This window comes from Festucalex cinctus, chromosome 9, assembly GCF_051991245.1.
Source record: "Festucalex cinctus isolate MCC-2025b chromosome 9, RoL_Fcin_1.0, whole genome shotgun sequence".
Classification (NCBI taxonomy): domain Eukaryota; kingdom Metazoa; phylum Chordata; class Actinopteri; order Syngnathiformes; family Syngnathidae; genus Festucalex; species Festucalex cinctus.
This window is the reverse complement of record NC_135419.1, coordinates 21,365,103-21,385,443: the sequence shown is the minus strand read 5'-3', so window position 1 is coordinate 21,385,443 and position 20,341 is coordinate 21,365,103. Positions and strand designations below refer to the sequence as shown.

The 20,341-nt window shown below is 38.2% G+C and overlaps 2 protein-coding genes across 4 annotated transcripts in view; both read right to left on the bottom strand.

Annotated features, from left to right (window-relative positions):
- mgat4b (alpha-1,3-mannosyl-glycoprotein 4-beta-N-acetylglucosaminyltransferase B) overlaps window positions 1-8,235 on the bottom strand; it is a 35,587-nt gene extending 27,352 nt beyond the window's left edge. The window contains exon 1 of the mRNA XM_077532334.1: window positions 8,008-8,235. Within this exon, the coding sequence (XP_077388460.1) occupies window positions 8,008-8,104 (97 nt within the window). The 5' untranslated portion in view covers window positions 8,105-8,235. The remainder of the gene's footprint in view (window positions 1-8,007) is intronic.
- Window positions 8,200-20,341, bottom strand: part of LOC144025936 (nuclear envelope pore membrane protein POM 121-like) — a 43,606-nt gene continuing 31,464 nt past the window's right edge. Inside the window, exons 8-11 of one of the 3 annotated variants that reach the window (XR_013284995.1) lie at window positions 17,737-17,839; window positions 15,425-15,459; window positions 14,799-14,915; window positions 8,200-8,340 (exon numbers count right to left, since the gene is read on the bottom strand). Coding sequence is in view for 2 of the 3 variants with exons in the window: in XM_077532335.1 (XP_077388461.1) it covers window positions 14,859-14,915; window positions 15,425-15,459; window positions 17,737-17,839 (195 nt within the window). In the remaining variant the exon portion in view is untranslated. Of the gene's footprint in view, window positions 8,341-14,434; window positions 14,916-15,038; window positions 15,285-15,424; window positions 15,460-17,736; window positions 17,840-20,341 lie in introns of those variants that run through there. The other 2 variants (XM_077532335.1, XM_077532336.1) reach the window with 2 other exon arrangements.

The following is a 20,341-nucleotide window of genomic DNA, read 5'->3' as shown; positions in this document are numbered from 1 at the left end:
GACATGCGCATCCTTCAATGTAACCATCCGCGGTTACGTTCAAGGCTCAAGTGCGGTCCCCCAAAAAAATAGTGCGATTAATCTGCGTTAATACATGATTAATGCGACAATTTTCTGTGATTAATTAATCTATTAACGCTTTAACTTTGACAGCCCAAATATATATATATATATATATATATATATATATATATATATATATATACATACATATCTTATATTATGTATTTATATTATATTTATTTATATTATTTTCATTATCATATGAATTTTTGTCATTTTTCTTATTTAATTTATGTATTTATTATTTTATATTTATTTTATTTATTATAATGATGATGATTATTATTATTATTTTATGATTAGTTTTATGGTAGATTATCGTGGATCGATTACGTGAGCAATATATCGATAATGGCGGTATCATCAAATTGTGAGATAATCGGTATCGTGAGCCTTGTATCGCATATCGTATCGTATGGTATCGTGAGGTACCCAGAGGTTCCTGCCGCTACGACCAAATGTTACGATTTGTGTTGTCATCCGATCCGTCTGTCTTACACGCGCACGCATGCAAAACCAGTGCATCGTGATGCGTTCAAGTGCATTTGCCTTTTTTAAGTTGATTTATTGCTCCAACAAAAGAGGAGAAGAAATCTTCCCGATGAAAGCTGAGCACTCATCAAATATTGATCGCTTCTTACGCACACACGCACGCACACACAGTCGAGGGGCGTTTTGGTTAATTTGTGTGTGTGCGTGTGTTTGTCATCATGCAGCATTTATGAGGCACAAAAAACACGAAAGGATGTCAGGAAGCAACAAGTCGTCCTCGAAACTGACGAGCCCCCAGAGGACAATTACAACTTTCCATTAAGTACACGCACACACAACAACAAAGTGAGTCATTTAATACTGCAAAACATCCGCATCAAAACTATCAATTGTGTGTGACACACACACACACACATGCACACAAACAAACACACACTAGCATGTTGTAGACTGACTTTTGTTTTTGGTGTGCTTGGAAGCTGCCGTGTCAAATCGCCAAGTGGACGCCACATGACAACACCGATTATATTTAGAACGTGTGATGATTGATGAGCTTTTAAAAATACTTCCACACGCACACACAACCTGGAGGTGGGCTTTGACTTTTGCACGTGCAGCTGCAACATTAGACGAGGATAAAGAATATGTAGTTAGCTTAATAGCGTCATTGGCAATCATTTTTAATATCAATAAAAATATCATTGATGTCGGTATCGATTGTTTTTTTTCATTTCCGAAAATGTTTGAAAAAAAATAAAATAACGGTTGCTATTGTTGAGGATTCAACCTCTGAACTGGTTATTTAGGATTTACTGATGTTTTGTTCAATGAGAAAATACTTTATTTTTGTATCACTTTGGACCAAAATGTTAAAATTGAAGATGTAATCCACATTTTTCATAGAAACGTATGTAAAACTGATTCACTTGCTGGCCAGAAATGTCTTCTACAAGTCAAACTTAAGCTCATCATCAGTTTTCTTCACCTGAAGACTTGTGTCCATTTCCCCGCCACTCTTATGAGGCGCTCCCCCTAGTGGCCCGCCAAGTCATTGATCAATAAGTCATGAACAACAATGGAGCCGTTATAGTGGCTGTATATGAACTTCAAATATCACCATACTTGCATAGGCGTATCGATAATCGATTGGGAGCCAAAGTATCACGATTTATCACGATATCGATATATCGTCACATTCCTAGAGAGAATGCAAGTGTTCAGTTGAACTGAACCTTTTAAATCAACTTAAAAATGCAGCCTTATTTGCGTGTGCAGATTGACAGTATCTGGAGAAACAAGAGGAAAGAAAATAATCACATTTAAAAAGCAACTGTCTGTGTGCTTCTATCATTCAAAAGCAAATGACACTCAAATATATCAATGTTTAAAGGCTGTTTTAACTGTTATTGTTGGTCTATGTTACTCATGTTAGCAAGTTACTAGCAGCCACACGCTCTACCAGTTAGCTATCAACTAGCTGCACATTAGTCCAAACATCAGCCAAAACGAACATATAAGATACATAAAGACTCGTGTTATCTTACTAAGCACAAATAAAGAACGTATCAGTGTAAATTAAAATTGGAACGAATCAAAATGGACACTCACTTACTTCCACACGTTATAAGCTGAAAGACGAGCGGAGGACAGGAAACAAGAAGCGGAAATATAGCCTTTCACTATTCTTTCAAATTAAAAGCATTTGTTGCAAAATAAGATAGAAGTAAACTTCGCAAACAAAACAAACTGAAGAATTCTTCAATGATATGGCATTAGCAAGTTTTGTTAAATGATCTGTTTACACATGTGATGAAATAGCTTCCAAAATGGTGGCTATCGATGCTAAGCGCTATATGTGAACACTTGCCTCATTAGCTTTTTTTTTTTCTTTTTCTGGCAAACCCGGCGGCTTGTTGTCAAGTGGCTGCCACCGTACATCCGTTTCATTTACATATTTTGTTTATAAAAGTAAAAAAAAAAAAAAAAAAATAGTGGAAGGAATCTCAGCTTGTATCTTGAGAAAGTCATACGTCGACTTGCTCTGATTTTTCTAAATATTCAGGTGTTGATATGTGCCTTAAAGAGGTGTGGCCTACTCAAACCTGACTCAGTCACTTTGCCTTCATGTTGACATTTTTGCTATTTACATGTTTGACCCGCGCAATAAACATTTGAAACGAATGACTGTGGCTTTCGTTGCCCACATGCCGCGAGTCACGTGACGCGCTCTTATTCAAATTTGGCCTCGCAACACGAGCAGCTGAAAGTCCACATTTCACTCTCACTCTCACTTGTTGATTTCTGCCAGTTTTTTTTTTTTGTTTTTTTTGCCATTTGCAGTCGGACGCAACCATTCGAGCAAGAAAAGGAGAAATGTTGACGTGCTTTGGCCAACATTATTTACGGACTGAAGTACGGAAGCGTATTGCATTCACTTGAAAAATAAAAATCCCCTGTTTTTCTGACTAATTTTGGTGGGGAGCTATGTTTTTTGAGTTTTTTTTCTGTTTTTTTTCTGTTTTACTGAATTTTTTCTGTCATAAAAAACATATATATATATAAAAACAGGGAAATATTATTCAGAAATGTAATCAGAAAAATAAACAAAAATATTCCAAAAAACAGAAACAAAAATATTCCAAAAAACAGAGGACTGACTTTTGTTTTAGTGAGGTTTTTTTTTTTTTTTTTTTTACCTCTGTGAACTCCAAGTGACCTGTTGCTGAACACTGACCTGTATATATGACTGGATAGCCAATAGCCCATACACACTAGTGCAGATGAGACATATACACCTTGGCGGCACTTAGTATAGGAGGCGGGGTAGGGGGTTTGTGCCGTTTTTTTTTTTCCCTGGTTAAAAATTACTGACCACCCCCCACCCCGCCTCCTGGCTTAATTATTGACCATTTACATCCTGGTTTGAACTCGGAAAAGTCCGACTTCCGACCATTCTCGAATGCAGCATTACTGCCTGCTCGTGAGGTGGGAGTACCAAGATGGCCGCCCTGTGACTTCAATGGCTTACACTGGTGTGTATGGGATAAGTTGGTGTTCGGGTTTTATATATATATATATATATATATATATATATATATATATATATATATATATATATATATATATATATTTATTTATTTTTTTCTTTTTTTTCTGTGTTTTTGAACATTTTTTCCTCCAGTTTTTCTGAGTAATTTTTCCTCCTGTTTTTTTGAATAATTTTTTTCGGGTTTTTTTTAAATATTTTTTTATGACAGAAAAAAATATTCAGTAAAACAGAAAAAAAATAGTCCGATTTTTTTTTTCCAAGTGAATGCAAAACGCTTCAGTAGCTTTGAAGACAACCGCAACAAGGAAAGGAAAAGAAAAAAAAAAAAAAAAAAGGCGCCTGAGAGCAGGCGGGCTTGTCACAACCTGCCCTGCACACACACATGCACACACCAAACCCCAACCCCCACCTCAAGGCCCCCCCCCCCAACAGTCAAACAAACTGCGTGTTGTTAAGTCCAACTTTGTTTTTGGAGGGCGGCCACTGAAGAGAAGGAACACAACGCAGCGTTGTCAACATCGCACACACATTTGTTGACATTTGAAATGTAAAACTGCCATAAACACACACGCACACGCACAGATGGTGCGTGTCAGGGATCATTTCCTTCTTCCCTCAACGGGCATTTTGGCTGTAAAATGTTGAGATTTGATTTCTCCCTGGAAAGTTTGTAGGATGGACGAGTGACGGAATTTGGACTCCTTGGCTCCTTTCCTACTCGCCAACATGCACAAACACAATTTGATATCGACGATGGGCCATATATCACCATCAGTTCAAGAGATGTGGAAGGCCAGGCCACGGAAACACAAAAATCCACACATCATTGATGCCCATTATTACTTTTACATGAACACATTTAACTATATGTGCAGTGCATTTTCTTTATTTTTTATCACCCAAAAATGTGAGAATATAAATAAATTATTTATAATATTAATATTCCTCAGAAATTGTGTGCTTCAAAAAGTCTAAACATAAAAAAAGTTTTAAACTGTTAAAATTGAAGCTATAATACACATACTTCATCGACACAGACTCAAAATGTCTTCCACAAGTCAAAGAGCGCTGATGAGTCTTCTTTGCCTGAAGACTCGCGTCCATTTCCTCGCCACTCTTACGAGGATGCGCATTTTTTAAAAAGTGACAAACGGACGTTTGGCTTCTACTTTTTGAGAAGATCATTGAATACAGCTTTAACTACAAATATCGCCATACTTGCGTTGGCGTATCGATAATCTATCGGGAGACAAAGTATCACCATTTATCGTGCTCACGATATATCGTCACACTCCTAGTTGGCAAAAAGATGATTGAAAAATAATGACACTTTCTGCAGTCCTTATCCAAATTGTCTGAAAGAGCGCTGCCCATTTTCATATCTTGCAAAGGAATCACCTTTTCATCTTGGTTTGACCCCATGACCTTTTCCGACAAAAAGTTGGAAAGGTTTGCAGATTAGACTTTCCCAGCACTGCCAAACACTGGCGGCCATCTTGACAGGAAGTGTCACTCACGTGTGCGTGCCCTTCCCGATGATGTCACGTTGCTGCTCACGTGATGTCACTCGTGGACGCCCTCCAACAAACTGCATCTGTCTCCACCTGGATGGTATGCGCCACATCCCTAAACAAGCATCCCCCCCGCCCTCATCGTAAAAACATGTCCCCTGATATGTTGCAGTGCGTTGGAGTTGTCCAAGCAGGAAACATCTGTGAGCAGCAAACACACTCACGCACGCACACACATTGACACACAAATACACACAGATGCAAACTCACTCATACGCGCACGCACACAAATATTTACACAGAGATACAAAAATACACTAACACATAAACAAACACACAATAGACCTAAATAACACAAACATGGAGCAGAGATACATAAAAAAAAAAAACTCCAGTTGAGCGCGTTGCTGCTCTGCATTCCATTTTGCCGCCTCAACTGCTCCGGTGTGACCCCCCCCCCCCCCCCACCCCACAATGTGTTGCCCGAATGACGAAGCGCTCCCTGGCGCTTCTTTCTTGAGAAGGCACTTGTTGTTGCTTGCTTCATTTTGAGCAGTGGCGCAAAACAAGCGCTCCCCCCGAGCAACATTTTTTTTTTTTTGCCGTTCCACTGAGGCATTTAAACGCAAGCGTGCATCGGCACAGATGGCGCAGCAGCAGCAGACCGGCACGTGCTGTGGAATAAAGCGAGCGCTCATTTCATGACCTCCACGGTCATTTCTTCTTCCTCCAATCAGGTGCGTAAACAACATTACTGCCAAGTGACAATAGCGTGCCCGAGTCATTCGACTAGTGCGCTTTTACAGACTTGAGCATAATTTCTTTATACTAGTATTAGTAGTATGCATTTTCTCCTCGCTAATTGGACAACATTGCCATACTAGGACATGTTACAAAGGAGGCAGAACTACTTGTGGGCTTTTTGACACATGCCAACCAGGTTGATCTAGTAGTTCTTCCAAATAGTTTATACTATGAAGCTTGACCTGTATTAGAGAAGCCAAAAAAAAAAAAAAAAGCCAGCAAAAATAAATAAATTATATATATATATATATATATATATATATATATATATATATATATATATATATATATATATATATATATTTCTTTTGAGACTACGAGTGTGCTTTTTTTTTTTTACTGACCTGTATATATGCCTGAATAGGAGACAGCCCAGGCCCCATACATGCCAGTGTAAGCCATTGAAGTCACAGGGCGGCCATCTTGTACTCCCACCTCACAAGCATACGTACAGATGAGACATATACAGCTAAAAGGAACTTTTTTTTTTTTTTTTTTTTTTTTTTTAATATAAGACTGGAGGCAGATGGGAGGTGGTTGCCGAGGTGCTCACTATTTTTAACAAGTTAAAAAAAAAAAAAAAAAACAAGTGAACAAGACCACTTTTTTCTTTTATCACTCAGTTCCCAATATTAGATTTGGCAGCGGCATGTTTTGTTGTATTACAGTTAGAATTCTTATTAATTTAAAAAAATATACAAGTTTCCTCCTGTTCTAAATAGGGATGTAACAAAATCCAAACATCACGATACAATGTCACGATATGAAGGTCACGTGACGATCATTATCACGATATTGTGGGGAGGTTTGCGATACAATAAAAGGTCACAATCTTCTTGTGTAAAAAAAAAAGGAGCTCATACTGAAACAATAAACACAATATTGTGCTTTTGTACATTACAGCAATGCATATAAGAAACCTACAATCTCTAATATAACAATATTAGAGATTAATATTAATTTTGAGGCACTTACATGCTAATACTAGTACAGCACACATTCAGTTCGTCCACATATTGACACGCTTCACAAGCATATTACTTATTATTCATCTAGTGTGGATTTGAAACATATGAAGGCCAAAACATGCCTTGTGGAAATTAAACTGCACAAAAAAACAAAAAAACAAAAAAACAAGCCAGCAGGTGCTACAACTGCATAAATAGAAATCAACCTGATTTTTTTTTTTTAAAGATGTGCTGCTTTTAATATTATGACATAACGACAATATATTGGGGCAGTTTTATTATCGCGATATTGCCGGTTTCCTTACATCCCGAGTACAAAACATCATTAAGCATATAATTTCTAATTCTAAATTCTATGTATTTAAGGCAAGTTGTAAAATGTCTCTTTTTTATGTTTAATTAACACATTTAAAACAGCATAAATCATGCTGTTTCTACTAAGTACTGTCTCAAATGTTCTCCAATTTGTATACTGTAAATGTACAGTATCGTATGCTGAGAAATGTTTTCTTGGGAGGAGCAATATGGCCGCCTCGCCTCCTCAGTCTTGGCCTATCAGCTATCCAGTCGTATACATCAGTGGCTTTTTTGGTCCTCACTAGAAGAGCAAATTTGGCAACTTAAATGGATAGATGGATGGTTAGGAGAACAACTACATGTTACTAGTGAGGCAAAACCACAAGTTGATATAGTTAGGTGTTACCAGCTCACACGCCACCTGCCAACCATTCGGCCCCTAAGACACAATCATCGACTCCACTTACGAGTGAAGACAAAGATGCTACTAGTGCATCAAGATGTCACTTGCCATCCTCTTTGCTTTATTTCTACCCCAACGGCACGTGACGTCGCACCCCCCCCCCCACCCAAAAAAAACAACAAAAAAACAAGAGCACGACAGCCCAGCATGGAGCCAGCGTCACGTGACCACCCTGCAAACAAACGCACCCCCTTTTTCACGCCGCCGTCTCACCTGACACCGACAAAACACGCGACCGCCATAAATCGAGGGCTCCCTCCCCTGCAACCTCGCTTCTTCTTCATCATCATCATCATCATCATATAATCTGTTTCTTCTTCTTCCCGAGCCGTGCGCGTGCGCGCGCGCGCGCGTTCTTACCTCTGGAGGAGCTGAAGGCGGTGTACCAGGACAGCGAAACCAGCCCGCAAAGTCCGAACAACAAGAGCGTCAAGAAGGACACATTGCGGAACCTCATGTCCACGCCGACCGCACCGATCGGGAGGAGGGGGAGGGAGGGAGGGTGGGAGGGAAGGAAGGAGGGAGGAGGGGGTCAGCCAAGAAGGAGGAAGAGAGGAGAGACAGACAGACAGGTAAGACAGATTGGAGCGAGCGACGAGACGTCGATGTGAGCAAGTCGCGAGAATGACGAGAGAGGGGAGCGAGGAAGGAAAATCGAGCGAGAGAGGAGGGGAGGGAAAAAAGGGGAGGAGTCTGAAAGACACAAAACAGGTAGGCTGACGTCCACGGTTTAGAAAATTGGGTTCTCTCGTCTTCTGTAGGCATCACGTTTGACATTGTCCACCTCGCTTCCATTTTTTTTTTTTATTCAAACCTTAAAATAAATAAATAAATGAATAAGATTTTTGCTGAGGCAAACCAGTCCAGGGTGTATCCCACCTACTGCCCAAAGCCAGCTGAGATAGGCTCCAGCACTCCCCACGACCCTTGTGAGGAGTAAGCGGTCAAGAAAATGGGTGGATGGATTTTTGCTGAATGCAAAACTTATTTTTATTTCATTCGAATTGTCATTTTCTTGTTAGGTTCCATTATGTGTGAGTTTAAATACATAATTTGGCATGTCGTTTAAATGCACACTATTTCTGTATTTTGTATTTTTTTTTCTTAAAAAAGTGTTTGGAAGACCAAAACTGCCAAAATTCCAAATAAAATAAATGACTAAATAAATAAATAAATAAATGACTATGTGAAAATAAAAAGGATATATGTATATATATATATATATATATATATATATATATATATATATATATATACACATTCATATCATTGTTTAATTTTATATATATATATATATATATATATATATATATATACACACACACACATTTATATCATTGTTTAATTTTATATATATATATACATTTATTTAGTCATTTATTTATTTCGAATTTTGGAAGTTTCGGTCCATATATACACGATCCTGTTTGAGCGTCTGTAACTGTAAGCTATTCGCTGTGGACTTTTGTGGGGTCACACTGACACCTCGTGGCCATGTCTTGTAAGTGCAGCTCAGCGTTTGACAACAGGAAATGGAATAAAATACTATTTTTTTACATTACATTATTATTTAACACGGACTTACCATGCTATTAATCAGATTCATATGTACGTCCGTGTTAAATACAGTAAGAAATGACGTCATGATATGGCGCCGGACACGAAATGACGTCAGTGTCATCATAAATGTACAATGTCAGCACGGTACTGTTTTGTGTGATCAGTTTGATTTGGATGTTTGTTGATTTTGGAATTAATAAAAGGGGAGGGGGGGGGGGGGGGGGACAAAACAAAAAAACTTGTTGACTTCCGGCCACGTGCATGCGCCTTACATCATGTGACCCAGCCAGGCAGAAGTCTGGAATCACAGCAAGCACACGCGCGCAAGAAGGAATGGAAGTTGTTGAAGCCGGTGCCCGCAGCTGTATTTATTTTTCAAAATAAGAATATCGAGCGCCAATAAAGAAGAAGAAGAGGCTTATGGAATCACATAGCTATGTGATGCTCCTCTGACTCTTCTCGAAATGACGGATTCCATCAAAAGTCTTCAACTAAATAAATTTCCTTGGGTCGATGGAATCATTTCAGAATTCTATCAAATGTTTGCCGAGCCCCTTTTTGTTCAAAGTGTTCACAGAAAGTATTAATAATGGATCGCTCCCTCCTACATTAACCCAAGGTCTAATTACGCTTATTCCGAAACAAAAAAAAAGTGCTTTTCTTGATAATTGGCGTCCAATTTGTCTTTTGAATAACGATGATAAGACATTAGCAATTGCTCTTGCCAAACGACTTAATTTAATTTTGAATGCTATCATAGATGAATCTCAGTCCGGGTTTATGGATGAGGCATATAGCTAATATTAGGCTGGTATTCAACATTTTATATTATTCTGAATTGATTAATGACAATAGTTATATTCTATTTCTGGAATTTTATAAAGCATTTGATTCAGTCAAACACAATTTGGTTTTGGTTATTATTATTATTATTATTTTTCGTAAAGATACTCGCACCCCATATGCTAATAATAACAAGCTTTATTAATTTAATTGAGTACTGGCACCACTCCTCGTTTTGACATTAAACGGGAAATCCGACAAGGATGTCCGATTTCTCCTTACCTCTTCCTCCTCATTACACATCTTTTAGTTAACCATATTAAGTCGAGCACTTTGAGAGGAATTCAAATTGCAGAGCGAGAACTATTTATGAGTCAATTAGCCGATGATACTAAAGACTCTGACCAGATAGCGTCTGCTCTGGATATCATAAATGTGTTCTGTAGGGCTTCTGGACTACCTGAATGTAAATAAATGTGATCTTACAGCAGTGAAAGACTCAATTTTGAACATTCTTGTCAAAGACACACTTACATATTTGGGAATAGCTATCATTAAAGATGAAAAAAAATAAAATAAAAATAAAAACAGAAGTCCCCTGAATTTTGCACCGATTATTTAAAAAAAATAAAATAAAAAAATCTCATATGTGGCTTCTTCAAGATTTGTCTTTAAGACTTATCAGTAAAGCAGAAGGTATTTCCACACTATCTGCTGCTTTCTCATTGTATGTATATGGAGGGCCAAAACTGCCAAAATTCAAAATAAATGACTAAATAAATGAATAAATGACAAGAAGTGAAACTAAAAACAGATATAAAAAATATATATAATTCCAAAGTTAAATACAAATATATTTATGTGTATATATTTTTTTGTTCTTTTTTATTTATTTATTATATATTATATATTGTTTTATTTCCATGCATATATATATATTTTTTTTTTTATATAATATTGGAATTATATTTTGTGAGAGGAGACAGGTAACCGTGACAGGACTGGGCGAGGCGAGATAGGGTGCTGTGACAGGAGACATGACAAAGAGGTGGAGACTTATTTGGGACATGGTGAGCCTGGCGTGGACGAGAAGAGACAGACACTTGGCTTGGACGTGAGAACACTGAACTAAAATGTGGGTGACGAGACTGGGACAGAGACGACTAAACTAAGACTCAGGCAACTTAACTAAGTTAACTTAACAACTTAACTGAGACTTGGGTGGCAGAAGGGTGACAAACATAACTAAACCAAGGAAATTTGCAGCAGCAGGGATTACTAAGCCAAAAGGACACACATGACTACCAAACAGACTTTCAGCATGACCCCCCTGACATAGACAGTGACCCCACACAGACAAGAAAAAACAAAACCAACAGCCTAAATCAGGGGTGGCGAGATCCGGTCCTCGAGGGCCGCAGTCCTGCTGGTTTTGGATATTTCCCTTCTTCAACACAGCTGATTCATGATCAGCTCATCAGCAATCTCTGCAGAAACCTGATAACGAGCCTGTTAATTGGAATCAGCTGCACTTCGAGTAGGGAAATCTGCAAAACCTGCAGGACACCGGCCCTCGAGGACTGCAGTTTGCCACCCCTGGCCTAAATACACCAACACTAATGAGAAACACAATAGGGAGAGGGTCCTGATTGGTCAACACACACTGGGAACAGGAATGACACACAGGTGGACCTACTCAGACATAACGAGAGAGGGGAAACACACAAGAACACCAGACAAACAACCTTCTCACCAACATAAAACAAAACCCAAACACAAGTCACGAAAAAAAGTGTTTGGATGAAGTTATCATTGCAAAAGGAGTCAAGTCAAGTTTATTTGGTGCAATGTCCTATTAAGTGAAAGGTTCACATACTTGTGCACCCATCAAATCCGAGTTTTTCTTAAATCAACAACTTTTGTTCAATAATGGGCAATATTATCATTCTTTTGTTCAAGTCCATTATTTTCAATGTCAGCATTGTAGATTGGGGTATGACTAAACATTTAATAAAGTCATTACGAGGTGTTAAGTCATTAACACCTCTTGAATCTTCTTTGGCACCAAAAGCTTTCCAAGGCCATTTTTGGGGTTGCCACTATTTGAATTATAAATAACATAATTCAAATAAATATCTATGTCAACTATATGTATTTACATGTATGTATGTAAGTACTTCACTTGTGGGCACGAAAGTGGGCGGGACACCAAGCTGTCAATCAAGTGCACAAGGAAAAACTGCAGTCATTAATATGTCTAAAAAAAAAAGAAAAGATTTTTTTTTCCCTGGATGACCGCTCATTTCCTTCGCTGCCATCTTGCAGACGTCCTGGTTTGTTGCCATGGCAACACAACCAAAACCTGACTCTGGATTGTGTTTTTTTAACAACAGTGATGAGAAAACCTCACTCGATTGACTTTTACTTTTTCAAACATGAACGCAGGAAGTACAAAGTGTTCCCTTTTTTTGGCCCCACCCCTTTTTTGAATAGAAAGACCACTTGAAAGAATAAGCGAAGTGCGCATCTCGAATTCAAGGTGCATTATGGGTAGCGGCGTGGTGCATTGTGGTTAGGGGAAACTACCAAACGGTCATTGAAAATGAATTGCATGAATGGAATCGGCTCTGATAGAAACGTTTCAACCGCTGGAAAGTTGCTGTTTTTTTATTAACATGCAGAGCATGTGGCTTACTGACATCGGGGAAGTTGAATTGCAAGCTTTAAAGTGAACAGTTACGCAAAGATTGTCACCACTCTAATCTCCGCCATTCAAATTAATAGGGTAGTTGGTAGCCTCGTTTTTTCCCTCGCGCATGCGCAAACTTAATGCACACTTCGCTTATTGGGAATGAGGGTGTATTCAGACCAGAAAAGTCTATATATATATATATATATCCATCCATCCATTTTCTTGACCGCTTATTCCTCACAAGGGTCGCGGGGGCTGCTGGCGCCTATCTCAGCTGGCGGGGGACACCCTGGACTGGTTGCCAACCAATCGCAGGGCACACAGAGACGAACAACCATCCACACACACACACAAACACACCTAGGGACAATTTGGAGCGCCCAATTAACCTGCCATGCATGTCTTTGGAATGTGGGAGGAGACCGGAGTACCCGGAGAAGACCCACGCAGGCACGGGGAGAACATGCAAACTCCACCCAGGAAGGTCCGAGCCTGGACTCAAACCGGAGACCTCAGAACTGGGAAGCGGACGTGCTAACCACTCAACTACCGTGCCGCATACATATATATATACATATATATATATATATATATATATATACATATATATGTATATATATATATATATATATATATATACATATACATATACATATATATATACATATATATATATATATATATATATATATATATACACAAAAATACATACATACATACATATATTTCTATATATATGTATGTATGTATGTATATGTGTGTGTATTTGTATATATTCGGGATGCACGGTAATATCAGTGGCTGATAATTATCGACAATTATCGACCAATTTGACGTCAAACGGATAAACCAGATAATAGAGAAATCAGCCGATAATTATCGGCAATGTGAGTTCATACAGATGAACCAGATAATAAAGTAATCCAGCAAAACCAGCAATAATTACAGACATGCCCCGTTGGTCCATCTGTTGTGGTTGTGGCTCATATCAATAAAATTCAGCTTCATGGTGCTTTGCATACACTGAAACATGCTGCAAAGTTTAAACAATGTTTCAATGTATTTGTTCGACATATAGTAGGACTCGAAAGCATATTTGTATTCAAGTTAATTTTGCATCTTACTCATCGGTTATCGACATCGGCACCTCAAAATTATTGGTTTATAGTATCGGTTGAAAATAGCATTATCATATGCATCCCTAGTATGTGTGTCTGTGTGTACACACATATATACACACACACAGGTGTATATATATATATATATATATATATATATATATATATATATATATATATATATATATATATATATATATATATACATACATACATACATATATACATGGCATGCAGTGAATATGTCACATATCAGTGAATGTCGTGCACCAGCAAGACACAAGATGCTGCATCCAAAATCCTATATTAGCGTTGAAATTAATGGTATCGGCATGTTACTTGTGAGTACTCACCGATACCGATACCACTGTTTTAATGAATGATGAATCAGTGTGAGCTAGAAAAACGGTCAAACAGTTGATAAATCGGCGAGCAATGCTATGGTGAACTTGTGCGCGGCCGACGGATGCTCTAATGTCTCAAAGAGAGATGAGATCGTTCTTTCGGCTGCCGGCAGCGATTCGAAAGCAGGTGGAAGACAGTGAGGAGTGAAGAAAGACGAGCACGGTGGCTAGAGTGAAACTACGACGCAACTGCTTTTTGCACCCATAAAAAGTACGAGGATATGCTCAGATCATCTGATATCAGGTACTTTTTCTCTTTTTCATATACAGTTGGTCATAACATTAACCTCTGATTGTAAATTCGTGATGAATGTGCCACATTATCTTTCGTGAAACAATCATTTTTGCATAAGTATTCAAGTCATTTTGAACAGAAAGTTAACACGACTATCACAATTCACACTTGAACTCGGGCTTGATCTCTGCTGAGGAATGAGTCAGAAACGTGCGTTCTGTTTGTTAGCAGCTAGTAAGCTAAGATAACTTGAAGACTTCCAGCAAGACGAGTATATCCAGGCACAAACCATTTCATGAATGACAATTTACACCATGAAAGTAGTGATCAACATATTGTTTCAAGCAAAAACAACATACGTTAAAGCTTCCTCTATCCAGTCGTCATCGAACAAGTCCCATTTTTTGTCTCTCCGGCGCTTAAACTTCATCCATGGTCTCGTGCAGGCGCCAGTCCCAGAATGGATCTCGTACCAACTACACAGGGACAATGCAACAGGCTAAGGTTAAAAATGGTCATTAAAGATGATTGTTCCAAGTGACGAAATTCAGATATTTATTGCTCTTAAGTGGTAAGATTGGCAGCACAATTGGAAAAAAAAAAAACACATCGACGAATATAAGTGACACAAATAAACATTCCGAAAGACCTGCTGCATATCTAAACAAACAAAAGCACAGACCCGGCAGGTTCACCAATTCCTGTCCTCGAGGCCCAGAGTTCTGCAGTTTTTAGATGTTTCTGCCGACCAACACACCTGATACTAAAGATCAGGATCGTTATCAGGCATGCTAATGAGCTGATTACATGAATCAAGCGTGCTAGTGGATGGAAACATCTAAAACCTGCAGTGATGATGTAGCAGAGATGGGTGAGAGGGGAGAGAAAAACAAAAACAAAAAAAACATCAGGATCCACGCATCTATGTGCGCGTTGAAAAACTTTCTAAATCTTAAGACATGAACTGTGACAGTCATTTGCTTACCACTTTGTGTGGCAAAGCTTCTTCGTTACGCGATCCTGCAAGTCAATAAAACAGTGACGACACAATCAGAAGAGGGCGTGTCAAATATGGGGGCATTATTGTGCTAAAACTATTCACAAATGCGTATTTCGATCCACAAATATGAATAAAGAATTTGTACCCGTAACCAATGTCACAAATGTGTAACGAGAATCCAGAAATACGTATAACGATTTGTATGCGTAAACACATAGTTGAATGTGTGGATCTATCTGATCTGTAAACACCGGGCCTCTTGATTGGCTGCAAGAGTCACAAATGCATAAATGGAGACTTGTGTTTAGCTCCAACCACCAGGGGAAGCTAGCATCAATAATAGTTCCATTGGCTGCAATCTAGATCACTGGGGGGGAGGAGGGGGTAGCGACTTCACTTCACAAATATGGCACTTTACTGTACTTTAATTTATTTAATTCAATCTCTGGTGTAATAACCTTATTTATTGATTGATTGAATTTTTATTGTTTTTATTTTATTTCTATTATTATTATTATTATTATTATTATTATTATTAATAATTCAATCTCTGGTGTAATAACCTTATTTATTGATTGAATTTTTATTTTTTATTTTATTTTTATTATCTCACTCACTCACAGAAGCTTACGTGTGTGAATGAGTGTGTGAAGAAAAAAGTGACGTCGGGAGTGACGTCACGCAGCTGACACGTTCGCCCGGCCCCGTTTGCGACACGCCACCCCCACGCTCTGCGATTGGCTGGAGGGGTGTAAATAAATACTGTCTTCCCACAGAAACGTCCCGCTGTTTACAAAACAAACACAAAATGACAAAATACAGGCTGGGGAGGTGGGGGTTTAGGAAGAAATTACCACAAAAGATGAACAAAAACACAGATGTGTAGACTGAGAGAAAGTTAAAGTGTGTACATCCTGTATTTAAAAAGTGCATTTTCCTGAGTGAAGCCGGCAGACAGCCCCTTTAAAAAAAAAAAAAAAAAAAAATCATCTTTAACCAAAACATTTCATGTTATTGGTGAAGAATGAACAAAATCACATCACTTCTTGACTAAGTTTAAGCTGGAGACTAACACATCTTAAATGGCATCGCAGCAACATGTGTACTACATGATTTTCCTATACAGCTACAGATGGCCCAGGGTTTGAGAAGAGCATCTCGCAGGCGTTGGGAGTGAATCATCTTGGGTCAAAAAGACAACAAATGTGCTATGTATGTATGTAGCACGTGAAGTCAAAACACAGCATTTTAAAAGTATGGATCTTTAAAAATCAGGCTTTTGTTGACAGACAACTACTACAGTACAATGTTATACACTTGATTACAGCTTTGAGATGCAGACTTCAGCCTACATTAATTAGCATGCTCATCTGTACCTTTACTACAACAACTATGTTGGCGTATCCTTCAGGTTGAAATTCTTATAAATCTTGCACTCAACTATTTATAATAATAATAATAATAATAATAATAATAATAATAATAATAATAATAATAATAATCTGTTATCTTACACTGGGATTTAAAAAAAAAAAAAAAAGATTACGTCCATATTTGTCATTTGCGGGAAAAGTGCAGGGTTGCCCATGACTTGCGAACTGGAGTATCTACATTGCTAATATAAGTAAGCGTCACCAAATATAGCTTCATTTTTATTCAGGATGTACATTTTGCTTAAGTAATTGTGCTGCCATCACAGAACATTTGACCTCAGATGATGGCAAAATAGCGTAAGCAGGAGAGTTACAGCTCACAACAAAATATCTACAGTACTGCCTTAAATATGAATTATTATTATTATCTTTTCGTAAAGGATGATGAGAACAAGTTTCCAAGTACTTCCGGGTCATCTCGCTTGGCTAGGATCTAGATTGCAGCCAATGGAACTATTATTGACGCTGGCGTCCCCTGGTGGTCGGAGCTAGACACAAGTCTCCATTTACGCATTTGTGACTCTTGCATGGCAGGACTGTGACAAAAAGTCACATGTAAGAATGCAGCCAATCAAGAGGACCGGTGTTTACAGATCAGATAGATCGACACATTCAACTATGTGTTTACGCATACAAATCGTTATACGTATTTGTGGATTCTCGTTACACATTTGTGACTTCATTCACACACTCATGGATTCTGTTTACGCATTTGTGACTTCAGTTACACCTTTGTGAGTTTGGTTACGGGTACAAATTCTTTTAACATATTTGTGGATCGAAATACGCATTTGTGAATAGTTTTGGCACAATAATGCCCCCATAGTCAAAGTCTCCAAAATCTGATCGAGATGATCAACTCACCAGGTGTCCACCCGAGCAACTCCTGGATCTCCGTGAAGCGTGCAGACTTCTCTTCATCCAGATCCTTAGCTGTGACGGTATACCCCAGCTCAGGTGCCGGAGGCTATGTACACACAGACATAGGTGGGTGAGATGGGAGGGGAAAAAACAAACAAAAAAACCCCAAAAAAAACAGGATCCACGCCAGGGGTGGACTGACCCACGGGGGTACCGGGGAAATCCCCGGTGGGCTGCCGGTCTGGAGGGCCGGTGAGCCGGTTAAATTTTTAATCGTAATTAATCGCATGACTTCAATAATTAACTGATGATTAATTTCACATTAATCGCATGTTTTATACTTCAATTTATATTTAAATTTTCAATATTTTTCCTAATTTAAATATGGTTTATTTTTTAGTCATTGATACAGTAATTTCATAACAATTGAATAAAAAAAAATACAAATTAAAATGGAGAAAAGAAAGGTGGTATTTATAAGGATTAAACTAATTGAATTAAAAAAATGGTCATATCTTTAGTAATTACAGTTATTCTGTTATTTTTATGTCTGTTTGTCTCAGAGTTTTAGACGGGACATGTGGAGCCTCAACTCTTGAGAAGAAACCAAAGCTGAGAGTGGACAGTTGCCCATGAAAAGTCTGGAGACTTTTGACTTACAACATGATGTCCTGGAAAATTAGAAATTTGTGTATTTTGTTCGGGGCGGCACGGTAGTCGAGTGGTTAGCACGTCCGCTTCCCAGTTCTGAGGTCTGGTTGGCAACCAGTCCAGGGTGTCCCCCGCCTACTGCCCAGAGCCAGCTGAGATAGGCGCCAGGAGCCCCCGCGACCCTTGTGAGGAATAAGCGGCCAAGAAAATGGATGGATGGATGTATTTTGTTCCCTTCTCCTGCTTTTTAATTTATGCATCCCAGGCACTGATCTGTATGTATGACTGTATAGCAGATAGCCCATACAAACCAATGCAAACCATTTATTGCTCAGTTCCTTCGACCCCAATATTAGATTTGGCAGAGGCATCATTTGTTGAATTACAGTTATAAATCTTTAATTCTGTAAACAACATGAAGCATATAATTTAGACATGTATTTAAGGCAAGTTGTGAAATGTCTGAAGTTTTATGTTTAACAAATTTAAAACAGAAATCATGTTGTTTCTTCTAAGTACTGTCTCGAATGTTCTCCATTTTAATAATGTAAATGTATAGGATCGTATGCTGAGAAATGTTTCTTGGGTGTCATAATATTATGGCCTCGTGGCTTCAAAATCTTGGCCTAACAGCTATCCAGTAATGTATACAGATCAGTGATCCCAGGCAGGTAGTGTCTAAAAATTATTTTTAAACTATTTTGGAAATTTTGTTTATTAGACTTTGAGCCACACTTTAAACCTCACTTTGAAAACAAACATGTATATCAGTAATATTGTATATTATTGCATTGTAATATGTTTAAGAATGTGTAAAGATATCAAATATATATTGGTTTCCACAATGGTCTTCTTTTAGGGTGGGACCATCTGTTTGAGCCTAAATCAGTTTGTAGCCTGACGCAGAAGTTTAACATGGCCTTTACATTATGATCCGATTCTAAACGATTTGCTACTTCTTGGAGTACTTCTGAAAGTGACTTATCTCCCGTATCCATGCTTTAGCAAGCCTGTGACCGCCGCGGCTCCTCATCAGGCGCTAAACTCTCCATGCGTGAATCGATGCTGCAAGTGCTGCTGCTCATGTCTGTATAAGGGACTCAGCCAATCACGTAACTGGCTCCGCCTCATGTCATTTGATTGACAGACGAAGTCATTCAGCTGTAAAACGCCATTATGTAAAAGAATACCATTGTGGAAAAGGACATTACATATATCTTTATTGACAGACTCAAGTCCATTACGAACAAACAAATAATACAACAAAATACAAAAACAAAAAAACAAAAACAAAACACACTAATTAAGAACACACACATAAAAGAGCCCTTGGTTTAAAAAACATACAGTTCATGTAACCAATATTTCCAGAACAATGAAGTGTATCTGAAATCACTTAAAAAAGGATCATTTATCAATTTTATAATTCCGTTACCAGATCTATTAGTTCGACACGTAAATTTATATATAAAATTCCTTAACAGTGCATCAAATGTTGGAACATTTGAGGTAACAAACAAGAAACTTGCACTCTTCCACCTAGGGTATTTTAACAGAATTCTTAGAGCATCATTATATGCAACCTTGATCTTATTCATTTTCCCTTTGCTATAGTTGCGCCATAGATGTGGGGAATATAATGGAGTACAGTAGGCTTTGAAGAGTTAAATTTTAACAATCAGAACAGTGACTAAATTTGCGCGCAAGCATATTTGCTTGGGCATATAGCTTTCTGCACTGTCTCAGTACATCATCATCCATCCATCCATCCATCCATTTTCTTGACCGCTTATTCCTCACAAGGGTCGCGGGAGTACATCATCATCATCCCTCAAAACATGGCCCAAATATTTTACCTTTGTTACAACTTTAAGTTCTTGTTTGGACAAATAGAAAGATGGAAATATTAGCTTTTGATCCACCTTAGATTTAATTATCATTACCACAGTTTTAATGG